This window comes from Prionailurus bengalensis, chromosome D2 (genome assembly GCF_016509475.1).
Source record: "Prionailurus bengalensis isolate Pbe53 chromosome D2, Fcat_Pben_1.1_paternal_pri, whole genome shotgun sequence".
NCBI lineage: Eukaryota > Metazoa > Chordata > Mammalia > Carnivora > Felidae > Prionailurus > Prionailurus bengalensis.
This window is the reverse complement of record NC_057351.1, coordinates 53,206,063-53,232,363: the sequence shown is the minus strand read 5'-3', so window position 1 is coordinate 53,232,363 and position 26,301 is coordinate 53,206,063. Positions and strand designations below refer to the sequence as shown.

Below are 26,301 nucleotides of genomic sequence, written 5' to 3'. Positions count from 1 at the left end.
ACGCACACCTTCGCAAGAGTCTATGAAAGGAGGCAGAGGTGCTGTCTGTAGAATTTGTGAATCAAACAGCAAACCTGCCACTTTTCTAAGCCTTTTTCTTCTCCTTCATTAAAACCTTTGTTTATTATCTCCTTCGATATTTTATCACTCGAAACAGTCTGCTTTCTGTGGCTTTTGTGGCTACGTGACTCTGGACAGCAAGTTAGGAGGATATGAAGGAACGCCTTTTACTGCATCAGAATCTGGATCCACGCTCCTGCCCTTCCTCTACACCCTCACCCTTTGTCATCAGAAAGTGACCAGTATAACCCAGGCCGTTTTCTTTAAGTTCTGCCTAATGATTCACTTTCAACATAAGTCCAGGAACAAACACTATTACAACTTGAATATTATTTGTTTTCTTAAACTTAGCTCTGTCATCACCTCCTTTGGAAAGTCTCTCCTCTTTCCACAGTGGGGTGACTTCTAATGGGGCACTGATGTCACTGTGCTGTAATTGATCTGCATTGATATCCGCCCTGCCTTGGCTCTGCTAAAGGTGGGCCCTGCCATACCCTCTCTCCACCTCTAGTGTCTAGCAAGGCATCTTACCCGTTGCACATGGGCTAAATGTTTGCTGAATCAAGTAAGGAGATCAGTGCCTAGTACATCCCCTGAAATGGGTAAGATTTCTTCAGGAGACTTACCTGTAATACCTGTTAAAACACTGCAGCGGAAGATGTGCTGATCCTGGGGTTAAATCAATATACTGAGTCTGGTAGGTAAGAAGGTGAAGGTTATTATCAGATGCGAACTCATTCTCTAGGGTGCATACAATTCCTTCTTTCTCTGGTTGCTTCGTTTGGGAGATACAACGTTAATTAGATTCTCTCTGAGGTCTCCTGTCTCCTTCTGGACTGCAGCAAGCTCCCCAGGACTCAGTGTTATTTGATCCTTTCTTCCTGTCTCCAGATTCTATGCAAATCCTTGACCTTTCACCCTTGGTTGGGTGCCACCACTAAATTGACCACTTGGATGTCTTGCCAGTATTTCCCACTGAACTGTCCAAAGCCAAAATATCATTAGATTCAAAGCAGAGAGCACAACACAGAGATAATAAGGAGAAATAAAGACAGGCCAACAAACCACTGGATTTGCCTTAGGAAGACAGAGCATTAAAGATCTTGGAAAGGGTAATTTTGCTAGAATCACAGTACACAAGCCAAAGTGGTAAGAGCTCTCATGACCACTGCCTTTGAAAGCTGGGCCTCCCTCGCTTTCTTGCCAACCCACTATGGACAAGCTAGTCCACTCTCTGGGACTCTGTTTCATCAGAAAGTCAAGGTTGAACTAGATGAGCAGTTCTCAGCCTTCACTAAAACACCACAATGCCCTGGACAGCTCGTTAATAATGCATATTCCATGCTCCCCACCCCCAGACATTCTGATTTAGGAAATAGAACTAGGAGAGGCCAAGGATCAACATTTTCAAACACGCTCCGAGGGTGAGGTGATTTTCTGGACCAAAAATGCTCAAGTAGATGATCTCCTAGTTCCCTTCCAGCCTGGACATTCTCTCAGTTGCCATGTTTGGGAAGCAGAGGGTAGCAAGGAAATGCTGTCAGCCAGCCAGTTCTGTTTGGGAAGGTAGCCACAAAAAGAAAGCCAGATGGCACGTGGAAGGAAACGGTCAGGGAGGGCCATATTCCCTGTGTCTCTCTAACAGTGCCTGTTGGAACAGGACTTGGGGAGACAGACCTCAGTCTCAAGACAGCAGACCGGACCAAAAGCCTGCCTTAGCTTCCTGCCTATCTCAGGCTAAGCTAACCACCACTTACTTCTTTTGCCCCTTTGAGATGCTCTAAACAAAGGTTATGGACAGGAAATGTGGCCCACGCAGTGTTGTTTTTAATTTTCCAACATTTAAAAATTGGGAGGTTTCACATTTAAATATTCCAGATCTCTATTGGAAAATCTGAGAGATCAGCTACATTTGACTCACCTGCACAAGAAGATTGGCTGGAGCGGAGCAGCGGGTACCTCCTTTCCGTAAAGGCACCATTTTCCGGTCTCCACAGTTTCCGGCTGGCCAGCTGCCTCACTCACACAACCCAGCTCCTGTCAGAGGGGGCTTTTGAGTCGGCTCCCCTGACTCTAAAATTTGCTCTGGGATAAGCAAGAGCAGCAGAAAGCTACGTACTGGGAGAGTAGGACATGGCCTGCCCTCGAGGATTATGGAATGGCCTCTGGGCACAACCTTCTTCGCCTATGCAGAAGAACACTGGTGAGAAAGCAGCAAGCTGGCACCATTGCTGTGCTTATGGCGACGTTGTGTTGAGGCTGTGGACCTCTACCTTACATGGTTTCTTCTCCACAAGCGCACACGGGAGAAATCTCTTTCTACAAATCTCTACAGCACCAGGACCGCTGTAATGGTGTTTCCCTCAGAGATCAGCTCTTGTGTTTAAATCACGCGAATGGCATGCAGGACTGTTGGTGTGCAGGACTGTTGCCCTGTGCTCAGCACCAGGCTCATGGCTTAGAAGCACTCCATGGCCTGCCTTTCAGGGGCTACCCTTAGGAGTGGCTCCATTTTATTTCTTCGTCTACCTTTACTCTTTTTTTTTTTTTTTTTTTTAAATCTTCATATAAGATTTGCATCTTTCACGAGTAAGACCTTCAGTCTTCATTAGAATAAGGCAGTTTCTGGGGCACCTGGGGGGCTCAATTGGTTTGGTTCAGGTTATCCCAGCGTCATGGGATCGAGCCTGGCATCAGGCTCCGCACTGAGCGTGGACCCTGCTTAACATTCTCTCTCTCTCTCTCTCTCTCTCTCTCTCTCTGCCTGTCTCCCCTGCTTGTGTGTGCATTCTCTATCTCTCCCTAAAATTTAAAAGCAAAAAACGAATAAGGCAGTTTCTGTACCCTCCATATACCTTGATTATAGCACCTCCTACATGTTATATGTATCTGTTAACATGTTGGCCTCCTCTACTAGATGCTGAAGATGGGGCTGCATTTTATTATCACTGTGTCACTAATACCTAGCCTCGGGACTGGCACGTAGATGGTGTTTAATAGGTGTTTGGAGAATGAGATTAAAGATGTTGGAGAACTGGCACAGCAGAGACCCATGGAACAGGTGGAGGGGTTCGACAAGGCAGGACTTCTCAGACCAGAGGGATGGAAGAGACCAGTTGGGATGTTCTGCTTTGCTGTTTTCCTAACTCAAGAAACATTCCATTACTCTGGTTATAACATCACCTGACGTGTACTGAGTTTGGAGAATTCACAAAAGTTTTCTGGCAGGGTAGAGTGAAGTTGGGCTTTGGGGCTGATTTGGGAGTTTGAAACCCACGAATATGTTTCTCTTTTAAGTGATTGTGGGGATTTTGCTTTATCTCTCTGAGCCTCATGTAGTTTTTGGTTCCCGTGGATCCTTAACTCTCTTATCCCTTTACACTGTAAGTGAATCCGCTGTTCTCTGGCACACCCCTCAGGACAGAAATCTTAGAATACCTGGGTACATATATACAAGACATATTAAAACTTATTAAATAATTTTATTCTTTTCTCCTTTATATTACTAACAGTAGCCCATATTCAGCATTTTAGAAAACCTGAAGAAATAAAAAAAATTGGGGGTTTACACACACACATATAAAAATATATATTCAGATAAGCAAATGTTCATCACATTGCCCAACTTTAAGAGTGCCAAAAATAAATAAATAAAATACCTGCAAATCAAATGAGAGGGCTAGATGGCTTTGTTAAAATTCATTTTAACAACTTTAAGTGAGCAACCTGTGCTAATGAAATTCAAGTTAAAGTTACAGCCCGTTAATATGAAAGAAAACATTGTGTGTGGCTACTGAGGAGTGTTGCTTAAGCAGAATCTGCCTTGTGCTTCTATTAGAACACAGCTCTGCAAAAAAAGATCAAGAAAAATTCCAACTTTTCTAATAACCGCCTTATTATAGAGAGAAAAAATGTAAAAACTATTACCAGCTTTTAACAATGGACATGAAAATTGGAATTGTAGGTTTATGAAGTTTGAATAAAAAAACAAAAAGCCAACAAAGTAAGATCCTGGGTAGTTAACTTTGACTTTTAAAAACCTACAAAAAACATAAAATATTTGCTTGCTGGTGCAACAGATTAAGCCCACAAGCAATAACCTGAACTATCTCGTCCTTATCAAGTACTTTAACAGTGCAAAATGTTAGTTGTCTCAGCTCACCTCATTCCATCACTGAAGCCTGAAGATGAACCATCTCAGAGAGGTATCACTACCAAGGAAAATGCAAAGCAGCCAAAAAAAAAAACAAAAACAAAAACAAAACAAAAAAAAAACAACAATGATTCACTCCCATGCCAGAGTCTCAAAGGTAGAGAGGCAGTTTCTTATATAAGAGGTGAAATAAGTAATTCAAAATGTCCATAAGCTAACAGAAGATACAGTATTGAATCTTTTGCCACAAAAAACAAAGAATAATTATATTGCTATTTTGAACAGTATTCAACGTGGACAAGTAGATCTCGATGCTCGGTGGCTGGATACTGTATATTGCACTTGGGACATTCCACCAGGCTTTCATTTAGTGCAGCAGTGGGACTTTTTGGTGAGGCAACTTTTACCCTGTTTTCGGACTCTCCTTGGAAAGTGACTAATGGCTCTGTGAAGGCAAATTCACGAAGCTGCTTCTGAAAAATAAATGTATACGAGGTAGTTATAAATTACCCAAATTACCCATGAAATACCAGGATTGGGTATTTACATGGATAGAGTTTATTAAAATGCTTAGAGCCAGGGATGCCTGGGTGGCTCAGTCAGTTAAGCATCCAACTTCAGCTCAGGTCATGATCTCACCGCTTGGGAGTTCGAGCCCCATGTCAGGCTCTGTGCTGACAGCTCAAAGCCTGGAGACTGCTTCAGATTCTGTCTCCCTCTCTCTCTGCCCCTCTCCTGCTCATGCTCTGTCCCTTTCTCTCAAAAATAAATATATGTTAAAAAATTTTTTAAAAAAATGCTTAGAGCCAGATATAAAGGTAGACCTATATACAAGGCTGGCAAAGTTTGATAGTTTTGTAAAAAAAAGGGCAAGTTCAGCAAGTAAAAAAAAAAGAAACTACATAGAATTAAGAGTAGCAAAGAATGTTAGCAGATCAAATAGGTTACACATAGAAATCATAACAATATTGTATAATATCTTTGTGACTTTCCTTCTTTATGGTTTTTTCCCCCTGAGGAAGTCAGAATAGTCAATACAGCTTTAAAATGAATATTTTATAGCATATTCTAAAGATGATGGACAGCAGGAAAACAAAGAAAAGTACAGGAAAATTATGGAATCTTTTTTATACCCTCCGGCTTCCTATACTTTGAAAAATAGTCATTAACAGAAATGAATTATAAACTTCAATTTCAAATATTATATGTGGTCAAAATGAATGACGTACTACTAAAGAACAGAGTCAAGATATATTTTGTCTTTTACTCATAAAGAAGCTACAAATGATTTTTTTAACAATTTTTTTTTTCCTCTTCCAAAAACTGAGGAATTCTATTTGCTACATTTTACCATCTGCAAATACTCTGCAGTACTAGGCATGAATAAAATATGTGCCAGGGTGCGTGGGTGGCTCAGTCCAACTTCGGCTCAGATCATGATCTCGAGGTTTGTGAGTTCCAGCCCCATATCAGGTACCACACTGACAGTGCTGAGCCTGCTTGGGATTCTCTCTCTCCCTGCCCCTCCCCCACCCATGCACGCACGTGCTCTCTCTCCCTGTCTCTATCTCAAAATGAATTAAAAATAAATAAAATATGTGCTAATGGGACATAATACACACACACAGTTACCAACAGGTTTGGTTCAAAAGCTTCTTAGTGAGATGAAAATAGTAAGTCAAAAATCACTTCCTCATGGAAACAATCTTATTTAAAATGTTTATGTTTTAAAAGATTATGTGTTCAAGGTAACCCACAAAATGTGCTTAACTCAACATGCCTGCAACAGTGTATTAACAGAACCATCCATTGTCACTAAAAACGACATTTCTTTCTTTCTAAATAGAAAAACATGGTTTCAGTTCAGGATTTACAACTGCCCTCCCTTACCCCACCTTGCCCCAGGCCAGCCCGTTTAGTGAGTCTAGAGTCACAGTAGGGAGAGGTGATCCCGGGCACCAGTAATGTCATTGTTACACAGAGGCACACAGGGCCCCTGCTTCTAGTGCTCTGGGCTGATGCTCAAAGGGCAGGTGCTTCCAACGAAGCAGGGTTCTGCCTGTTGATCTGAGAAATAGCCATGCTTGAAGCTGTATCCTCTCAGTCTGGGCACTGGTTTGATATATAAATGGGAAAATGGCAGCAAGAGAAAGAAGAAAATAAGTTTTAGTTTAACCATTCCAGACTCACCAAGGATTCCAACTGTGTTATTTGATTTCTTGCTTTTCGCAGTTCTTTAAGAATTATGTGCAGTTGGTGCTGCATATTTTGACGGTCAAGTTTTTCATTTTCGAAGTCTAAAGTACATGCGTGCATCTGGAACAAATACCCAGGCCGAGAGAATTATGGTTAGTATATACTGTCGAGTTCCCTTGACTAGATGCTTGCATTTTTTTTTTTAGCACAAGAGGCAAACATTTGCTGTGTCTTCACAGCAAGAATTCATCCGAGTACAGTGAGATGTTGATAAATAGAAAAGCTTCTGGTTGGGGGGTTGGTTTATCCAAGGAGCAAAGCCAGGGCTTGAGGTGAGTGAGGAGCAACTTAAGAAGTTGCTGGTTGGGGTGTGTCCTCTCTGAACCCCCTTCTGTTCTGGGGCAGGGGGAGAAGGGAAAGAGATAGCTGTTCCCTGGTTTGGAATACACTAAAAATCTCTGGTCTATATCCTGAGAACAAGTGGTATCTCTCTGAGTTCTACTTGAAGTTATAAGATGGCCCTCTTGAGGAGATCCTGCTCACTTGGAGTAGGGACTACAGAAGCCATGCAGGGAACAGTAAGATTTACCGAGGCAAACATTACCCTGTCAAAACAACCGCCATCCCCCCTCAGGATCTGGTTTAGCCTAAAGATAGGAATAAATGGCAAGCACAGATGGTCACTTATATTTTTTGCTATGGTTGTTAAAGTTTATTAAAAACATTTTTCATGACTTTCAAATGGTTCTTCATAGACTAGTGTAAACATGAGGAACAATCCCATTTTCTAACAAGTTAAGCTGAATTTAGAAGCAGCCCCAGTCGGTACCTGTTGTTCCAACAGAGCTACCCTTGTTTGTTCTTCCTGATGCTTTAACAGAGATGTGGAAAGAAACTGGACCTGTAGGATGGAAACAGAGCCAACACTGTCATATCCACTCTTCTACTGCTTGACTTGGGATGCAGGGGAGGCTCCCAAATCCATCTCTACTCCGGACGACACCTGCTAGTTGGGGTGAGTCCCGGCAGCTGGTTGGTTGATGGCTACCTGTACAAGGGGCTGAGCAGCACCACCCTGGCTGAGGGCTCCCTGAGGCAGAGACTGTGAGTCCATAAACAGCACTGAACTCTGCAGTGCACACACCACTTTCCTGGAGGTTCTGACATCTGCTAATATTTCTGATAGGTTAACAAAGCTGGAGGTGCCCTGCCTCCTTGCCTGCAGAGTTGGAACAAAATTCCCCACCATTTCTTTTTAAAAAATTTTTTTAGTGTTTATTTATTGTTGAGAGAGACAGAGCGTGAGCTGGGGAAGAGGCAGAGAGAGAGGGAGACACAGAATCCGAACCTGGCTCCAGGCTCTGAGCTGTCAGCACACAGCCAGATGTGGGGCTTGAACCCACAAACCGCGAGATCATGACCTGAGCCAAAGTTGGATGCTTAACTGACTGAGCCACTCAGGCGCTCCCTCTCCACCATTTCTGGTTAATCTTTTGTGAAGATCACTGCTCACACCTGCAGGCACAAACCAGGGTGGTAAAGACTAAGAAGGCAAATGTTACAGACTGCTTTGTTCTCCCTCTCAACTTCTGGATGATTAAAAAAAATTACTATTCTAATGGCAGCAATAACGAACATTGACCCCAGCCCTTTATTTTACAAAGCACTTTCACATTCTCTCAGTTGACCTTCACAAAAGCCCTATGAGGCAAAAAAAAAAAAAAAAAAAAAAAAAAAAAGACTGCTGTTATTAACTTGGCATCAATAATCTTCAAGTCAGGGAAGTTAGCTGATTTTCCTAAGGCCATACATCCTGAACTAGAGACCAGGTGTGGACCCCAAATAATGTTTTTTTCATTATTCCATGCTGCCAAGCAAGATTTAAATTAATGAGTTTCTGCTGAAGTAGTATTCAATTCTAACAATCCTAACTTAGTAACTCCGTTACTGGCACAGATACCCTGGCAGGAGGTCATGAGCGCAATGAGAAGGTGGACGGTATCAGGTGAAGGAATTAACTTGAGCACGGTATCATCCAGATCAAGGTGCCTGCCTGGGAACCAGCACCGATTCCCCTCTTTGCTTCACACCTTTCGGCTCCTCACACATACCTGCCTCCTCTTCCCCGAGGGCCTCTGTACACGAGCTCCTCCACAGGAGGGAATTCCCAGTCACTCTCTTCACAGGCTCCTTCTTCCCAAAAGACCTTCGTGCAAATACCGTCTCTGCAGTAAAGCCTCCCCCGGCCCCCAGTTCTTGTGTCATATTGCCCTGCTTTATTTTCCTGAGTTTACTTGGTTATTTAGGTACTGGTTTACGGTCTGTTTCCATTCTAAATAAGAATCCTAGGGCAGGGCATTTGTTCCTTGTTGGTTCCCTAGTGGTTAACATAGTTCCTGATGCTTGGTAAGTACAATGGCAATTCTGAATTCTGAATCACGGAAAGTCTTCCTAGTTAGGCTCACCTGAGATAAGAGCTCCTCAGATCTCTTCTTCTCTTCTTCAAGCTTTTCCCTCGCAATATCATTCTCTTCCTTGAGCCTTTGTATTTTCTCCGTCTTATGCCTATCGTCTTCCAGATGTTGTACATCTGCCTTTCTTTGTGAACACAGCAGTTGATTTAAATCTTGGACTTCTTTCTGGGTTTCTTCATATTTTCTTCGAAATTCACTAAGTTCAAAGCTCAACTGAGTTATGGTCTGTCGTTCAACCTCAAGATCTTTTTTTGCATTTGCCAAGAGATGGTTGTAATATTTTTGCTTTTCTTCTTGAAGATAACCTATGACAAACACATTGGGTCACAACTCACTTTACAAAACATAATAATCCTGAGAAGTTAAAACTAAACACATTTCTGTAAATAAGTTCTTATGAAACGAAAAGTCAAGAGATAGGGTAGACATCCGATGGAACAAGAAACAGAAGCTCAGGAACATTATTTGAAGTTAAACTAATAAACAGAAGAACTGAAAACAGTAATATAGCTATTCTATGGGAAGGGAAAATCAGCAATGTCTAAAAAAGATAAATCAACAAATAGAAATATAAGCTCATTATTTATAGGGTACTCACCAAAATCAAAACCAGAAATATTAAAAGCGGCTGCCCTAATGGCAGGAGGAAATAGCAACTGGGATGGACTATGAAGAGTGGGGCAAGCCCTCTTATACTACTATTAAATTACTTTAACAAGAGCTTACATTACTCTGATAAAACACATATACACATAGAGAACATATTGCCAAAGAAGAAATTAGACTTAGCCCACAACTAAAATCTTACTTTTATGTGTAATAAACTTATAAAGGAATTACAGTTAAGTAGCTTTGTGCCCAATTCCTTTTATATTTTCTTTTTCAGCATTAGCTTCATTTTAAATATTCAAATGTGAAGCTCCAAGATTAGGAGTCTTGTCTCCCTTTCTTTAGCCTTCTGTTTATATAATTCAAGGCTTCAGTCCCATTAGGGCCATCAGTCTTTTTTTTTTTTTTTTTTTTTTAGGATTTCATTTTTAAGTAATCTCTACACCTAATGCGGGGCTTGAACTCACAACTCTGGGATCAAGAGTCGCACACTCCACTGACTGAGCCAGCCAGGCGCCCCGTGCTATCCGTCTTTTAACAAGTGCTTTGGAAGGGGGTTTCTTTTCTCTTCTTAGCTCGCCACCTGGAGCTGCTGAACCTATCTTCCCATCTGTAAAATGAGAATAATGTCCCCTCCTGCTCCACCTCTTAGAGTTCTTGTGAAACTCAATGTCAGAGAAGCTGCGAAGAACTTGACAAAAAGATTGAATCATCCTTAGGAGCCTTCATTTCAATTCTGTGGGAGACTCACAAGACTGAAAAATCATCTATAAGAGGTATTCTTTCTCCTGAGATTGATATGAATACATGCAAGGAAGCAGAGTAAAAAGCTAATCAGTAACAAGGCTGACCCTGGGGGAAATAAAGCTGGAGAAGATCTTTGAAGGCAGAGAAGGACATGCATGAAGGAGAAAATTTAATGTGCCTTCAGAACTGCCACAGACCCATTACTCTGTGGCTGTGCCCCCTTTTATCAAAAAACAATGAGAAAACAGACTTGGTAACACAGTATTTCTTACTTCAAGGTTAGAAGATTTGCTTAATTTACTTTCTAACACTTATTTATAAAAATCTAAATTTGATGAATCTCTGCTTTTGGAAAATGTCAGGCAGGCCTACCCCAAAAGAACATTTTTACACCAGTACCTTCTGATTCAGCCTTTTTTGTCTGCTGTGGGAGTGAATGAGCAGCTGTTTCTGATTTCTGTTCCAACTCGAAGATCTTGGCTAAAAGTCCTTTTACGTAGACCTCCCGCTGCTGATCATACACAAGCCACTGCTGATTTTTCTCCAGAGCCTTGAAATGAAAATGAAAGCAAACCATTAAAACGAAAAACCAAAATCTTTAAATGGAGAAGGGAGCCAAAGTGATGTAGCCTTTCTCAGTGCACAGTCTTGTGGTTCACATAGAAGTCTGGTCCGCCACCGCATGGCTTGCAACCTCGAGATCCATTCGAACATCAGGCTCCTTCAGAGCACCTAACACCATGGCAAAGTCATGTTTCCATGGGGTCAAGTTCATTTCTCTGCTGTCTCCTATACACAACTTGCTTTGTATCTGTGTCCATGTCATTCTCTGTAAACTAGGATGCCTCTGTGGCAGAGGCGAGGTGCACTGCTTGGGCTCCCTTTGAGAAAGAGGGATTTCCACTCAACACATAACTCTGCTCAGGAGCTCTCCATGGGGACATAGACCCTGTCAGGCTTGCAGCCTGGTGCTCCTGCCAGTCCTGCCACCTTCCTTCTACTCTCACAGATGTTGCTGCCCAGTAAACTGACCTCCGAACTCCATCTCAGTGGCTGCTTCTCGGAGAATCAACTTAAAGAGCCGCCCCCCTTTTGATCACCAATTTTCATCCTTTACATCTCTTACAACTCAAGCAAAAATCCCAAGCTGGGATCATTCACTTGGTTTGTATAGGGGCTTATGAAGTCAGTTGTTACATAGATCTACATATTTTTAAAAAGTATTTTACCAAACATCTTCAGATGTTTATCTATGCTTGCTATGTCTTTCAAATACTAAGTTTCTTGAAGTGGTAGACCATGCTCTTCTCAGAGGATTCCTCTGAGGAATCTGCTTTTATGTACAATATGTATACTCAAGAAATTATTTGAATGACAGGGTAATATTAATAAAATAGGCAGTGTCTATTTAAGTTAGCTGGTAACAAGGAAACTGACTCACTTTACCATTACTGCTAACACAAGTTTTTCATTTTGGTTACATCTTTCCCTCAAGAAACTAGATATGCTCTGATAGCCTTACCAGGCTACCTAGCTTAAGTTTGAAAACCTGACCCCACCTGATCTGTGGCAAGACACTAGCAAACACTCCTATAGGAAGCTACATTAGCTTTAGTGGGTAAACAAGCTTTAGTGGGTAATACATAGACAAAGGTATGCAGATTTCTAAGGTGGTTCATTATTATCAATCAGGACAAGTTCATATCCCCTCTGATTCTAGCTCTCACTGTTCTTAACCACTGGATCCTTGGAAATTCAGTGAAAGGCAAAGGAGTCTGCCAGGACAGCCTAGTATCCCCAGCAATTGCACACTACCCCACCCCCTTGACCCCTGCCCTAGTTTTGCCAGGGGAGGTGGCAGTTTTGTTCATGAAAGTGGGGCCCAGATTCAAGTTGAAAGCTAGGAAAAAAGATAACTCATCTGCTGGCACTGGGGGGAAAAGTCTAGAAATTCTTAAATAGCACCGCTATGCAATGAGATAACTCTTCTCTCCCTTCTAATCTAGAAGTTCAGTCCAAGAAGACGGGACTGTCCCTTTCTCGTTCTTTGCTCCTAAGAGGCTGGCTAGGGAAACAAGTCTCAATGACTATTTGTGTAGAGAGGCTGTGCATTATCTAAACCTGATGTCACCTGTGCAAAATGTTACAGATGAAGGGTCCCAGAAGGGGGCACACACAGAGATGTGAACATCCGTTTCTGATAGCCAAGCTCATTTGCACTGAGTCCTCTGGCCCTGGTGCTCATGCTATGACCTGTCTGCCCCTGTCGGAATGCTTACTTGAGCAATTATTCACTGTTGGATCTTGGTAAACCCTGGAGATAAGAGGATTAAGAGAAAAAAGAAAAAAATGTGTCCATTTTTTGCTCAACAATAGATTCTCAGTTTGAAAGTGATTTCCCCATTAAAAGAGTATGAAGAGGCACAGGTCATCACCAAAAGCTTCAGGTTAATCAATACCATGATTACTCTGTGTTTTGGGGAAAAACAGCTACTCCTAATAAATTCAGTTCAACCTTTCCCTTGGTCCCCCAAAGTGCTAAATTGCTTTAATTATATTAGTAACAGAATTTTTGAAAGCTTCATAACACCATTTGCTAAAACTGAAGCTATGTTCCCTTAGGCTAACATTAAAATGGTCCACAATTTGCCTTTTCCCATCTCTTCAAGTTACAGCCTGGCCATTTCTGGCCTCCACTGCCACCTTGCTGTCTACAGAACTATACACACTCTGTGCCTTGCTTAAACTCTTCCTTCTGCCCAGAATGCCCTAGAACTCCTTCCTATATCACCTGCTCACTTAAATCCCACCTTTTCAGCAAGTTCCAGTGCATCCGGGCTTGTCTTTCAAGACTCCTCACCATAACTGCCCTCACCAAGTTCCCTCTCCTTTGTAAGCCAACAGTGATTTTAATGTCTATTCAATCTATTTGGCATCTTACACTCATGATCTTGATTGCCTCCTGATGATAGTTCTTATCTGAACTAGAACATGAGCCCCCAGAAAGCTGAGTCCAGGCTTGTTTAGAGTCCATAGGTTCTACTCATGTGTTTGATGTTTCCATAGCAAGCAGCTGCCTGATGAATGTTCATGAATGATGGTGACGACATGGAGTGGAGAAACAATGATTGACAGAATCAGTCAAGCATCCAAGCAAGGCTTTTAGACCCAGACTGAAGTTTGAGAGTATTCAGGAAAGGGAGGAAATGGCATGAAAGAACCTAGTAGAAGTTCCTTACACACAGTAGAACAATCCATTTAGAATGATTCAAAAAGAATCAAACACCCTCAAGAATCTATTACTCATTAACTAAGGAATGTATGAAAATGTAATCAAACCTCTTTGTAATGGAACTATCACAGTTATTTCTGTGATTTTAACAAGTGCATAATATATACACCTTGTGTCATAATTCATCCCAGACCTGCTGGAATTTACTATTATCAATGGTTGAAGTGACAGCCAGGATGTAAAATTTCATATCCTCAGGGGTGCCAAATAAAGATGGTACAAACATAAAGTTCTTGACAAAAATGTTGCATGGTCCAATCACACTGAAGTAAAACATACATACTGGAATACATCTTCAAAAGTGCTCAATTCTTTTTACTCACGCTGCATTTGTTGTAGGTGTGCTGAAAAAGGAGGGGCTCCCCTTCCCTACAAGCTGGCATCTCCCCCGGGGAGCGAGATGGGAAAGGTGGTAAGGAACATACTGGACGTTTTTGGTTGTATATCAAGGCATCTTCTTTCAGATAAGAATTTCTATCTTTTTTTTTATTTTTTTATTTTTTATTTATTTATTTTTTTAATTTTTATTTTTGGGACAGAGAGACAGAGCATGAACGGGGGAGGGGCAGAGAGAGAGGGAGACACAGAATCGGAAACAGGCTCCAGGCTCTGAGCCATCAGCCCAAAGCCTGACGCGGGGCTCGAACTCACGGATCGCGAGATCATGACCTGGCTGAAGTCGGACGCTTAACCGACTGCGCCACCCAGGCGCCCCAAGAATTTCTATCTTTAAAGACATAAACGACTGAGTCTCAAGTCTAAAAAGGTCTCTCTCTATAAAAACCCTTACGTCTATAGAGTTCCTCTAAACTTTGCTAGGCTCTTTCCATGAGCATCCTACAAACTCATGAGCATCTAGGCATAGGGCTTAAAGAATTTTCAGTGTCTTGTTTTCTGTAGAACTAAGAAACGGATTACAAAGACAACGATAGCATCTGGAATCAAAGACTTAGTCCAGGGCCCTCCAGTCACTTGACCACACACTTTTCTCTCTGCACCTGTCATGCAGTTACAACATTAATTCTCCTCACAGAGCTTAAGAGTTCTGTACTATATACTCAAATTTAGTTGCCGAAAGAGGTATGACTCAAAAAGCAGGCACATATCCAAATACTTAATAAATCATATTAGTTAGATGCTAAAGATAACCTAATTTTATTTCAAATTTTAAATTAGTCCATCTTTAAGAAATATTTCAATATAAATAATCCAAGTTAACATTGGATGGTCATGAAAATTTTCTTCTTTTAAATGAACCCAGGACCACCTAGGTGGCTCAGTTGATTGAGCGGCTGACTCTTGATTTTGGCTCAGATTATGATCCCAGGGTGATAGTATTAAGCTCCACATCAGGCTCCATGCTAAGCATGGAACCTGCCTAAGATTTTCTCTCTCTGTCTCTCTCTCTCTCTCCCTCCCTCCCTCTACCCATCTCCCTTGCTCACACTTGCTCTAATATATATATATTATATATATTAGTATATATATATTATATATTAGTATATATATATTATATATATTAGTATATATATTAATTAGTATATATACTAGTATACTAATTAATATATATACTAATATATATAATATATGTATATAATAAATGAACCTGTCCATACATTACTTAAGTATGAGAAACAGAACTACAGGTTAAGATTTGAGGTGCAATATTCTAAAAAGCCACGTGGTGGCAATATTACTTTATTAAAGTAGCAAACGTTTCTTTACTAGGGCCTCTTCTCACTGACTCTGCATTTGCTTTCTTCTCTAAATAGTATCAATAATTAATGGATTTGATGGCTATCAATAAATGCTGATATTAGTTTTGCATCTTTAGAGCCATCATTATATTACTATCTCTTCCAGCTTTGTGTCTTCTACACATTTCTAAGGCATACATATAACATTTCCACTCAAGTTATCAATAAAAATATGGGACAGAAGTGGGCGAAAGAGAAGCCCTGTGGAATGCTACTAAAGTTCTTCCTCCTGGCTTCCCAGAGATGCATTACGTAATTCTTGGCAAAAACTGAAACGCAGGTTGAAATGTTAGCCTATACTGGAGAAATAAAAAATGTGGGTCAATTGACAAAACTGGAATATGGATGGTAGATTACATAGAAGTATAGTGTCCTTGTTAAATTTATTAAAGTTGCAATCTGTACTGTAATCATGTAAGAGAACATCCTCATTCTGAGGAATATATATTGAAGTATATAGGTTTAAAGGGCTGTAATATATGCAACTCACTCTCAAATGGTTTAGAAAAAAATATTATATGTGGGGGGATATTGAAAGAGAGAGGTATAAGGTGGAACAAAATGTTAACAATGTTTGAATTCTGGTAATTAGTATTGGGTGTTCTATGTATCGTCTTCATTCTTGTAACTTTCCTGCAAATTTTACTTTTTTCCAAATAAAAAATTAAATAAATAAATATTACCTATGTTCCCTAAATTCTGTTTAAAAATCAGATTTTTAAAATTAAGAGCAAGAAATGCCTATTTCAACTGCCTCTTAGCTATTTGATTTGCAAGTTAATGACATTGTATGTTTACAGAATGAATGCCATGTAATTATTTCAAAATGTCAGCCAGACCTAAATGGCAGCTGAGAAAATGATACAGCTGGGCTTTAAGAAAGGTAAACATGAGTTTTTAGGGCTTCTTTTAGCAAAACAAATACTGATTCTTAAAATAGGTGGGCAAAGCACTCCAGGAAGCTTTGCTCCAGGAAGCTTTGCAGGAGACTGGAGGAACGGTGAGGGATTGGAACTGCTAGGCTCTCAAAGCAGAATAATGCCACAGTGCCTATGCTCAGAGGAGTGACAGGTCGCTTTCTGGGCTCCCTAGTCTCCTCCTGGGCTCAGAGACAATCAGAGCTAAACCATCTCTTGCTCCTCAAACATGTAAGTTAATACAGCAGCAGCTGGGAATTTGTTGGAAATGCAGAATCTCAGGCCCTAACTCTGACCAATGAAATCAGAATCTGCATTTTATAAAAATCGCGTAGTCTCATCTGCACATGACAGTCTGGGAGGCATTGCTCAGTCTATTGAAGGTGAGTTGGGTTAAATTTTACTCTACTTGTCTAAAAGCCTTTTTAAGGTAAACAGAGCAGAGAAGTACAATGTGATCCTTAAGTAAGCCAGGAAGATAACACAGAACAAAAAGACTGGGTATACATGCATAACATTTCAAAGTTACTTTAACATAAAGAATTGCCATTATCTAAAAATAACCTTAGCTGATATTTGAAGCAGTTGGTGCTGAGACGCCTAAAAATTACATAGAAGTTTAAGATGACAGCATATTTTTTCAGGTACTAATAAAATTCAAATGTTCTAGATAATGGGGATATAGCAGTGAAAAAAACAGAAATCCTTCCCTCATAAAACATATACCAATGTACAGACAATGGAATATTACTCTGTGATCAAAAAGAATGAAATCTTGCCGTTTGCAACAATGTGGATGGAACTGAATGTATTATGCTAATTAAAATGTTAGAGAAAGACAAATATCATATGATTTCACTCTCATGTGGAATTTAAGAAAAAAACCAGATGAACATAGGGGAAGGGAAGGAAAAATAAGATAAAAAGAGAGGGAGGCAAATCATAAGAGACTCTTAAATACAGAGAACAAACTGAGGGTTGCTGGAGGGAAGGAGGGTGGGGGGATGTGCTAAATGGGTGATGGGCATTAAGGAGGGCACTTGTTGGGATGAGCACTGGGTGTTGCATGTAAGTGATGAATCACTAAATTCTACTCCTGAAAGCATTATTATACTATATGTCAGCTAACTTGAATTTAAGTAAAATGAAAAAAATATATATACCAAATGTAAGAGTCATGTAATAAAGTGAGTAAAACATATTATAAGTTTAACAGTTATATGTGATGAGGGGAGAAGTTACAAAGCAAGAAAAGGGAATAGGAATTGTCTGGGAGCTATAATTTTAGAAAAATGGCTAGGTAAACCTCTGGCCCCACTCCCCACCCTTCCCCCTTCCGGAAAGTGACAATTGAGTATTATCTGATGAGGTGAGGAAGTGGGTCATGAAGATATCTGAGGGCAGTGAGCCAGGCAGAGAGAAGAGAAAGACAAAAGGCAGTGTAATGCAGGAGTAGCTAGAAAGACAAAAGGCAGTGTAATGCAGGAGTAGTATATCAACAGTAGCTGATATACACAGAATGATAAAGGTCAGGGTAACATACAACACAAATAACTTATTTTGATAGATCTTTAAAAATTGTGTTTCTTCTTTATCTTAGTTACCTTTAGGTAAATTACTTTGATAAGGCTACTATAGTACTCTGCTATAAAGACACTCAACAGATTTAAATTCTTTTGAAGATCAAATAGACTGCAAGGTACACCTGCCAGATGAAATAAAACAGGAATCTTAAGAGCAACTTAGAGCAGGGCAGACATGCCAGTAATATTTCTGGAATCAAAATACCTACCTACTGGCCTAATAATTAACTCAAGAATTTTATACTTTGTATATCTGATATTAAAACTCAAAAAAATACAGTCCTGAATTTAGTCAATTCCTAATGAAACACTTCTTGTATTTAAGACATAAGTTTGAAATAATATAGCTTTACCATATATGTAGAAAAACCTCATATCAAATTCTACAGAAGACGTACTGAGTATACTAAGAATGTGTTTCCTTTTCAAACTATGAAAGCAAATCCTGGTTCCAAGGGAAGAATTTTAAATGAATAGGTACATCTTGCATGGATAAACAAAAAGAGAAAAAACTATAAATTAAATTATACCATAATAATAAAATAATTGGGCAAATCAGATTGGGTGTTTGGGTGATTTCTAAGGCTTTCTAGCCTATTTGTGAGACCATGATTAGAGGAACTGGCCCTCTTGAATGCCTAGAAACAGATTTAAAGATAGTAATCTAGGGAGATGATCTCACACCATTCAGTTCTCTGTCTCAACAGACTGTTTTTAAGTCACAAAATCAATGCTGTCAATTTCCATGAAATTTAAGAATGAATGAATCAGTCCTCTTTTTCCATAACTTAATAAAAGGAAACTGAACTTACATCTTTCAGCTGTATTTCCATTTCATGAACATTACTCATTGATGAGTTGAAGCAGCTTGTGGCCACAGTCTGAAATAAACCAGTATTAGTTAATATCACAAATTTAACAACAGAAGTTTCCTCACTATATTTAGTTCTATAATAACACAGTATACTTCACAAGGGCATCCCCAAAATCCAGATCTAGTATATGCTGATGAGCCATCATGCCAGGTCATGAGTACCAGAAGAGAATGAAGATCTGGAAGCTTCCTCAGCACACTGGAAGCCCTGAGATTTCATAACTAATTTGACTTCCTAGGGCCTCTGGATCACTAGAATACCTCAGTGCATATGAATTGCCCAGTGATTTTTACCAAAATGAGATAAAACAAATAGAAGTCGGCTCTTAGATGAAATCTGGAAAATACTAAATTTTCAAAAGATAAAAGTTGTTTTCTAGAATTATATTTGTATTAAAAATATTAATTAGTGTTAGTTAAACAGATTTTATAGAACTGGAAACATAGTTTCTCCCCTCTTTTTTGGTTCATTTTCTCATAGAGGAAAAAAAAAGAGAGGAAATAGATGGTTAGGTACCCATGCTAACAAAACTCATAAGCAGCTATATTTCACTCTTTTTAACAGCTTAAGGAAACAGATCTGTGTGAACACTGGCAACAAATCACAAAATATTTTTCTCCAAAGGTACTCTAGATACTCACCCTAGTATGTGGCCCTTCCTCTCTCTCAATTTAGTCCTCTTGGTAAAAACTAGGACAGAGATAGCTCACCAAATCCCTTTCCATTTTTCCCTGGGCATACCTGGACTTCACATTCAGCCTTCGCTGTGCTTAGTGAGGCCATAAGACTTAATTCTGTCCAATGGAACGTGGACAGAAGTGAAATATGCCAATGCCAGGCCTGGCCCCCAAGCCCTCGCCTGATGCTCCACACAGTCTCTCTAGCTTACATAGCTGTACATAGAGGATCTGGTGGAAGGACAGGGAAGCCACTAGAAGGAAGGAACCTGGATCTGAGTGACCCTCTGGAGTAAGGCACTAACTCTACTCTAACTCTACTCCTCCACTCTAACCTGCACTAAACTGTGACATGAGGGGAAAAAAATGAACATTTACTGTGTCAGACCGTGAGATTTGGAGGTTGTTTGTTATGGCAATAAAACAGTCTGACTAATACAGAAATTAATAGTGGACAGCCTACACAATTACTATAAGAATACATTTTTTAAAAGTTATCGTTTATACCAGGGTTTGTCTTTCCATATTTGAGAGTAGAGAAACTAATTCTTGAGCTTTAAGGAAAAGTATTAGGCAACCACTTTGGATCTGATTATAATTTTCATGAGTTTTAGCTGCATGGAAATTCCCTAGAAAAACTTAACCTCTTTGAATTCACCTGTAAAAATACTCAACTGCCATTCTATGAGAGGGCACATAAAGGTGCATGATTACACATAAATGTATACGTCTGATCACTCTGACTACTCTGAATGGAAGAGAAAGTGCAAAGACCCCAAATAACATTGAGGTATTATATCTGAAAGCAACAGATTTTCTTCTATAGGTGTTATTAATAGTTGTAACGTTAGTATTATCCAAGTGTCCAAATTTATTAAAGAATCAAAGATCTGATCAACAAGAAACTATTTACAGAGCACTTTCTATATACCAGGCACTGTGCTAGGGGATTTAGATATATTATCACATTTAATCTCCAGTATTCTTTCGCCATTTTTGGACCTCTTTATCTCCTTCACCTATTTTAATCTCCAGTATTCTTATCTTGATTTTACCACTGTGGAAACTGAGGTTAAGGAGAAGGGTCTGGTAAATTCTCTCTAGCACTGCCTCTAAGACTAGAAAGGTTACAGTCACACAACTAGCAAGTGGCAGAACCAAAATCTGAACTCAGACCTGCCTACCAACAAAGTCTTGCTCTTTCTGCCACACTAGAAACTTTAAAACAAAAGAGGGAAGCAAAAGCACTTGTAGTTTCAAAAAACATGCTTGATATTATCATTGTATATCTCAAATTTGAAAACAATAACAAAAGGGAGCCTATTGTCTTCATGATACAAACTACAGAAAAAAAAAAAAAAACAGCCCCCAAAAATCTTCTTGGATGTTGTAAATACACAGTGGATTCTGTATTCCGAATATTCCCTCGTGCAAAACAATGGTCTGGGGAATGGAGGGAGCCATGTTAACTATTTTTGCTTATGGAGAGGGTATCAGGCTATAAACAAAAAATAACCTGTTGGTATACTATACTGTTTCAACATTTGACAAGTGTGTTTTAACAAACTCATTCTTCACAAGAACTACAGATTGTATCAGAAAGGAAAAAAAATCTGGATTTAAAGAAACGGCAAGTACCTGTGATAAATGAAGTGTACTGGCTTTGCTCTCAAGTTCAGCAAGCCTTGCAGTTGTAGCAGACAACTGTTTTTTTCAATACATCTGTCTCTTCAGACAAGGATTTCAACAGCTGCTCCCTCCTTTCGCCTTCCTTTGTTTTCTCTTCCAGCTGTTCAAGCAATGCGGTACTACTGTATTTGGCTTTCAGCTGCTCTCTGAGGCGCTGTATTTCTTTGTCTTTCTCTGTGAGATGATAAGCATTCTTCTGCCTCTCAGCTTCCAGGACTCGAATTTTCTAGATATAAACTAAGAAGAATCTTAGAACAAAGCCAGGTCAAACATGGAAATAAACAACATCCAACAAGCATTTACAGAGGGTTTATCACACATCAAGTCAGCATTACACTAGACACCAGGGCCAAAAAGAAAATGAAGCCAATGTCTTGTGCTCAGAGAGCTCCAGAGAGGGAAACCAATACATGAATGCAATATGGTCGGTGCTGTAGTTAAGACACATATAAAATGAATGGGAGAAACCAACTCTGTCAAGGGTGGTAAGAGAAAGCTAACGAAAAGCTGGCTCCCACATGAGTATGTGATAATCACCCCTCCATCATACCAGTTCCGATCATCTTAAAGGCTAAAAGTCAGTCCTACAAGAGATACATGCTCATCATTGAACTCAAAGCAACAGAACCTAAAAATTACAGAAAATTACAGCTGGATAAAAATGCATTCATTAATTTGTTTTTGTTAATAAATGATTTGGTAACAAATCTAAAAGCTGACCTTCAAAGGACTGTTCACATTTCCAAGGATTTAAAAGATAAAGAAGGCACACTTGTTAAGCGGCTGCTTACAGAGGTGGGAAAGCATCTATGGAGAGTCCATAAAAAGTTAACTGACTTTATATGCTAACAAGGTAAAAACAACATAAAACTTCAAACTTGCATGAGGATGAAGGGGAGAAGCAGTTGTTCAAATATAATGGGGAAACTGAGTTAGGTGACCTTGAGAAAATGAAGGGATTTAAGTCGCCTCAAGCTTAAGATAAAGCAGTAGTATGATACAGTTACCAAAACAAAGCCCACATAATTTTAGGCTTTTGTAGAAAACAACATCCAAATTAGTAGAAATAATACTGCCATTTCAACCCGTGTTTGCCACTGTGCACGATATTGGGTGCATAATTCAGAAGGAATATGAACACGTCACAAAATGTTCAGGAAAGTAACCAGGATGATAAGAAGCTAGAAAAGCTGAAGAAATGGGATTGGTCTACAGAAATGTAAGATGAGGGCTGCCTGGGTGGCTCCCTCAGTTAAGTGTCTGACTCTTGACCTCTGCTCAGGTCATGCTCTCACGGTTTGTGAGTTCGAGCCCCACATCAGGCTCTGTGCTGACAGCTCAGAGCCTGCTTGGGATTTTCTCTCTCCCTCCGTCTCTCTCTCTCTCTGTCCCTCCCCCATGTGCACACACGCTCACTCTCTCGCTCGCTCTCTCAAAATAAATAAATAAACTTAAAAATCTATATTAAAGAAAAGTAAGAGAAAGCAAGATTTCCTCAAATATCTGAAAAGTTGTCAAATGGATAAAAAAATAGACTTGTTCCATGCAGCTGTAATAGGTACAATTAGAACAAATTGGTAGAAGTTACAGGAAGTGTAATTTCAATTGATTACAAAGGAACAAAGTTTTGACAATGAGTGCTTGTTTAAAGTGGAAAGAACTGGAAAGAGATCTCTCAGAGAAGCTATTAGATTCCATCACCAGATTGCAAAATAATCTTTGTGTTTAAGAACTGGAGATAGGGATGCCTGGGTGGCTCAGTCGGTTAAACGTCTGACTTTGGCTCAGGTCATGATCTCGAGGCTTGTGAGTTCGAGCCCGGCATTGGGCTCTGTGCTGACAACTCAGAGCCTGGAGCCTGCTTCGATTCTGTCTCCTCCACTCTGCCCCTCCCTTGCTTGTGCTCTGTCTCTGTCTCTCAATCATAAATAAACGTTTAAAAAATTAAAAAAAAAAAAAAAAAAGGTTTATAAGGCCACTCACCTCCAAAAGTCTGTGTTTGTCTTTATCAGTCAGCTTTCCTTTTCCACTTGTGATTTCATCCACTGATGTTTTTAAGGCTGCAATTTCTCCCCTAAATTTTTCTAATGCAGTTTCTGATTTGGAGTTACTAGGCTTCGATCCCCATTTACCTTTAATTAAACTTTTGGGACTTCTGGAAGACATCTCTGATACCGTAAAAATAAAAATACAATGATACTTTATTAGTCTAAGTTTGAAAGGCTTGGAAAGGTAATAACCTATTTGCTAAATAGAAGAACATTTCTATCTCAATAGAAGAGATACAGCCAAACCAAGGGACTGGGAAAGGCTTCTGGTTTGATGGTAACAATACCGATTCTTTAATCTGGGTGGTGGATACATGGGGAGAATTCACCTTTTAAAAATATGTCAACTTACCTTGATGCTCACTGAGTAATGTACAGAATTGTTGAAACACTACATTATACACCTGAAACTAAATAGCACTATATGTTAACCATACTGGTATTAAAATAAAAACGTTAAAAAACATGGACACATGTTTGGTGCAGGATTCTGTATGTGTCATACTTCAATGAAAAAGTTTCATCTAAAAGAAAAAGGATCAGGGGCGCCTGGGTGGCTCAGTCGGTTAAGCGGCCGACTTCAGCTCAGGTCACGATCTCGCGGTCCGTGAGTTCGAGCCCCGCGTCCAGCTCTGGGCTGATGGCTCAGAGCCTGGAGCCTGCTTCCGATTCTGTGTCTCCCTCTCTCTCTGCCCCTCCCCTGTTCATGCTCTGTCTCTCTCTGTCTCAAAAATAAATAAAACGTTAAAAAAAAATAATAAAAAATAAAAAATAAAAGAAAAAGGATCAATGATTAAACCATCAAATGAAGTCTGAATGAAACAGATCACAATCAAAGACATTTTACCCAGGAATAAAAAGCTAGTGATAAGTATATAATTCTGAGCACACAGGCATTGAAATATCATTACCTGACATAATGATATGTCCTGTTTTAGAAGATAGGCCTAGTTCAGATCTACGTAGTCAGTTGAGAGAGTACAGTGGGGCAGAAGTGAGGAGAATCTAAGATCAGACATTTCTAGGAAAAAGAGGCACAATATTCAAGAATTAAGAACAGTGGCCAAATTGAGTAAGAAACTTAGAATCTGCTAACAGTATCTGGTAACAGTGTAGAAGAAATGTATAATATTAACTCTAGGAGCAAAATAGTGAAAGATACTGTGCATATAATAAAAGTAGCTTTAATTAGGGAGATTAAAAAGCATTTTTCTACATTATGGATCCCAAGATAAAAATAGTGGTGGTGACTCAGGTAAATTAGAGGGATGTGTGACCATTCATGCATTTAAAAAATACTGGAAAACCTAATTTACCAGGCAACATCATAGGTGCTGGGTATAAATGGGCAAAAAAAAAAAAAAAAAAAGACAAAGAAACAAGAGAAAAAGAGACATGTTCCCTTACATAATGGAACTTTCAATCTAGTAAAGGAGGCAAGGACACAATATAGATTTTCAAATTGTAAAGTCGATGCTCTATAGGAATAAATGATTCTGGTAAAAAAACAGGGGAGACCTACTCGGTTAAGGTGACGGGGGAAGGCCTGCCTGTGGAAGTGACTTTTACGGTCATCCTGTATGAAATCAGTCTGAAAACACCAGAGCTGTGAAAACTGAGTGGAACAGACCATCTAGCGTAAGGTTAGTCCTGGATTTTTGCCCACTCTAAGGTGAAAGGCTGAGGTAACTAGTAAACCGATTAAGACCAATGCAAGGCTATGGCATCTTGAGAACCTGCCGCCACAGGAAGTTCTTTCCTACATGCTTCTGTTAGTAACACATGGTTGACTTGCTATAATGGGTTGATATGACAGAAAACTACTTTTCACCCAAGTCACTGAAACACAGAATGGTGGAACCACATGGATCAGTAGAACGGGAAGGAACCTATGGACGTTCGCTTCCTGACCTCTGGACAGAACTTTGGTCACAAATGACTATTGTTTCTAGCTTCTGGACTACATAGACCCTGCTGGGATCTCCCAGCTCCCCACCATTTAGTCCTCCCAACCTCCTTTCCCTGGTTTGTTTTTTTTTTTTTCTACTCCCATCAGGCCAATACTCACAGAGTTCACACTGTTCAAACTTTATCTGGCCCTGCTGCATCTTCTCCAGGACGCCTTCCCTCTTTATAAGCTACATTGGTCACAGGATACAATCTGGTACTCGATTGTTTACTCCCACCCTACACCCACTTCTTAAATTTGTTCAGCAGTTGTTTCGGGGGCTGAACCTTGAATTATTTTTGTCACTCACAGAATCTAACAGCCGCTGTTCAATAAATATTTATTGACTGGCTGAAGTGATCTAAGGCATCCTGGACAGGAGATGGCCAAAGAAATCTTGCAACCCAACAACCTGCTCGGGCTCCAAGTGGAGGCGAATCTTACAAAAACCCTCACATAAGATCTACGTGGGGAAACACAGAAATAAAGAAAAACTGCAAAACGAGGCACTTTTTTTTTTCCTCACCTCTAAAGTGAAGATGTCTGTAGAACAGACATGAACGTGCTTGCTAGTCGGCAAAATGCTGTACTCACGAAAAGACCTCGGCCAAGTCACTTGGCCTCTCCGCACCAAAAAAAAAAAAAAAAAAAAAAAAAAAGAAGGCAAAGAGGGTGATGATACCCACCGCAAAGATGAAAGGAAGGATCGACCCGCTGACGGTCGAGGCTCCCAACCCGGGGCAGGCACGAAGTGAGCGCCAGGGAGAGGGGACATATATCAGGGCGAGCAGAGATGGAGTCCAAACGGACGCGATCGGCCCGCTGACCGCGCCTCCCTCGCGGTCCAGCCTGGCCCCGGGGCTGTGGACCCTGGCCGCCCTCGCCACCCTCGGCTGTCGTCTCCTCGCCGCCAGCCAGCACCTGAGGCGAAGCGCGGCGCTCGAGTCCGCCCAGTCACACCCTGCAGCGCGGGCGCCGCTTCCGGGAGTTTGAATCCCGCGGCTGCGGGGCGGGGCACGTCACTGCCGGCGGGGGCGCGGCCGGCAGGAAGGGGGGAGCGGCATACGCGGCGAGCCCGCGCCTCCCCGATTGGCTGCGGCCTCCGAGAGGCGGGGCCTAGACCGGACGAAGTGGGTCCGACGGGGCGGGGTCAGGGGGAGGGACGGAAGACTGGAACTCCGGCCCAAGGTCCCGCAGTCCTATTTTGGGGTTTTTTTTTTCTGGGTTTTTTTGAGGTCTCAAACCTCAGACTCGGTGTTTCTTTGTAAGCAGCGGA

General features: G+C 40.5%; 1 protein-coding gene across 1 annotated transcript; it reads right to left on the bottom strand.

The window, feature by feature from the left end:
* Positions 1–3,522: 3,522 nt before the first annotated feature.
* On the bottom strand, positions 3,523–26,011 carry CEP55 (centrosomal protein 55). Its single transcript, XM_043597001.1, is given in 11 exon segments — positions 3,523–4,686; positions 6,404–6,529; positions 7,239–7,310; positions 8,875–9,188; positions 10,639–10,789; positions 18,601–18,669; positions 20,979–21,053; positions 21,055–21,255; positions 23,013–23,197; positions 23,989–24,098; positions 25,552–26,011. Coding segments are annotated over 10 exon segments (1,401 nt in total). The 5' UTR covers positions 23,996–24,098; positions 25,552–26,011; the 3' UTR covers positions 3,523–4,485.
* Positions 26,012–26,301: the final 290 nt, after the last annotated feature.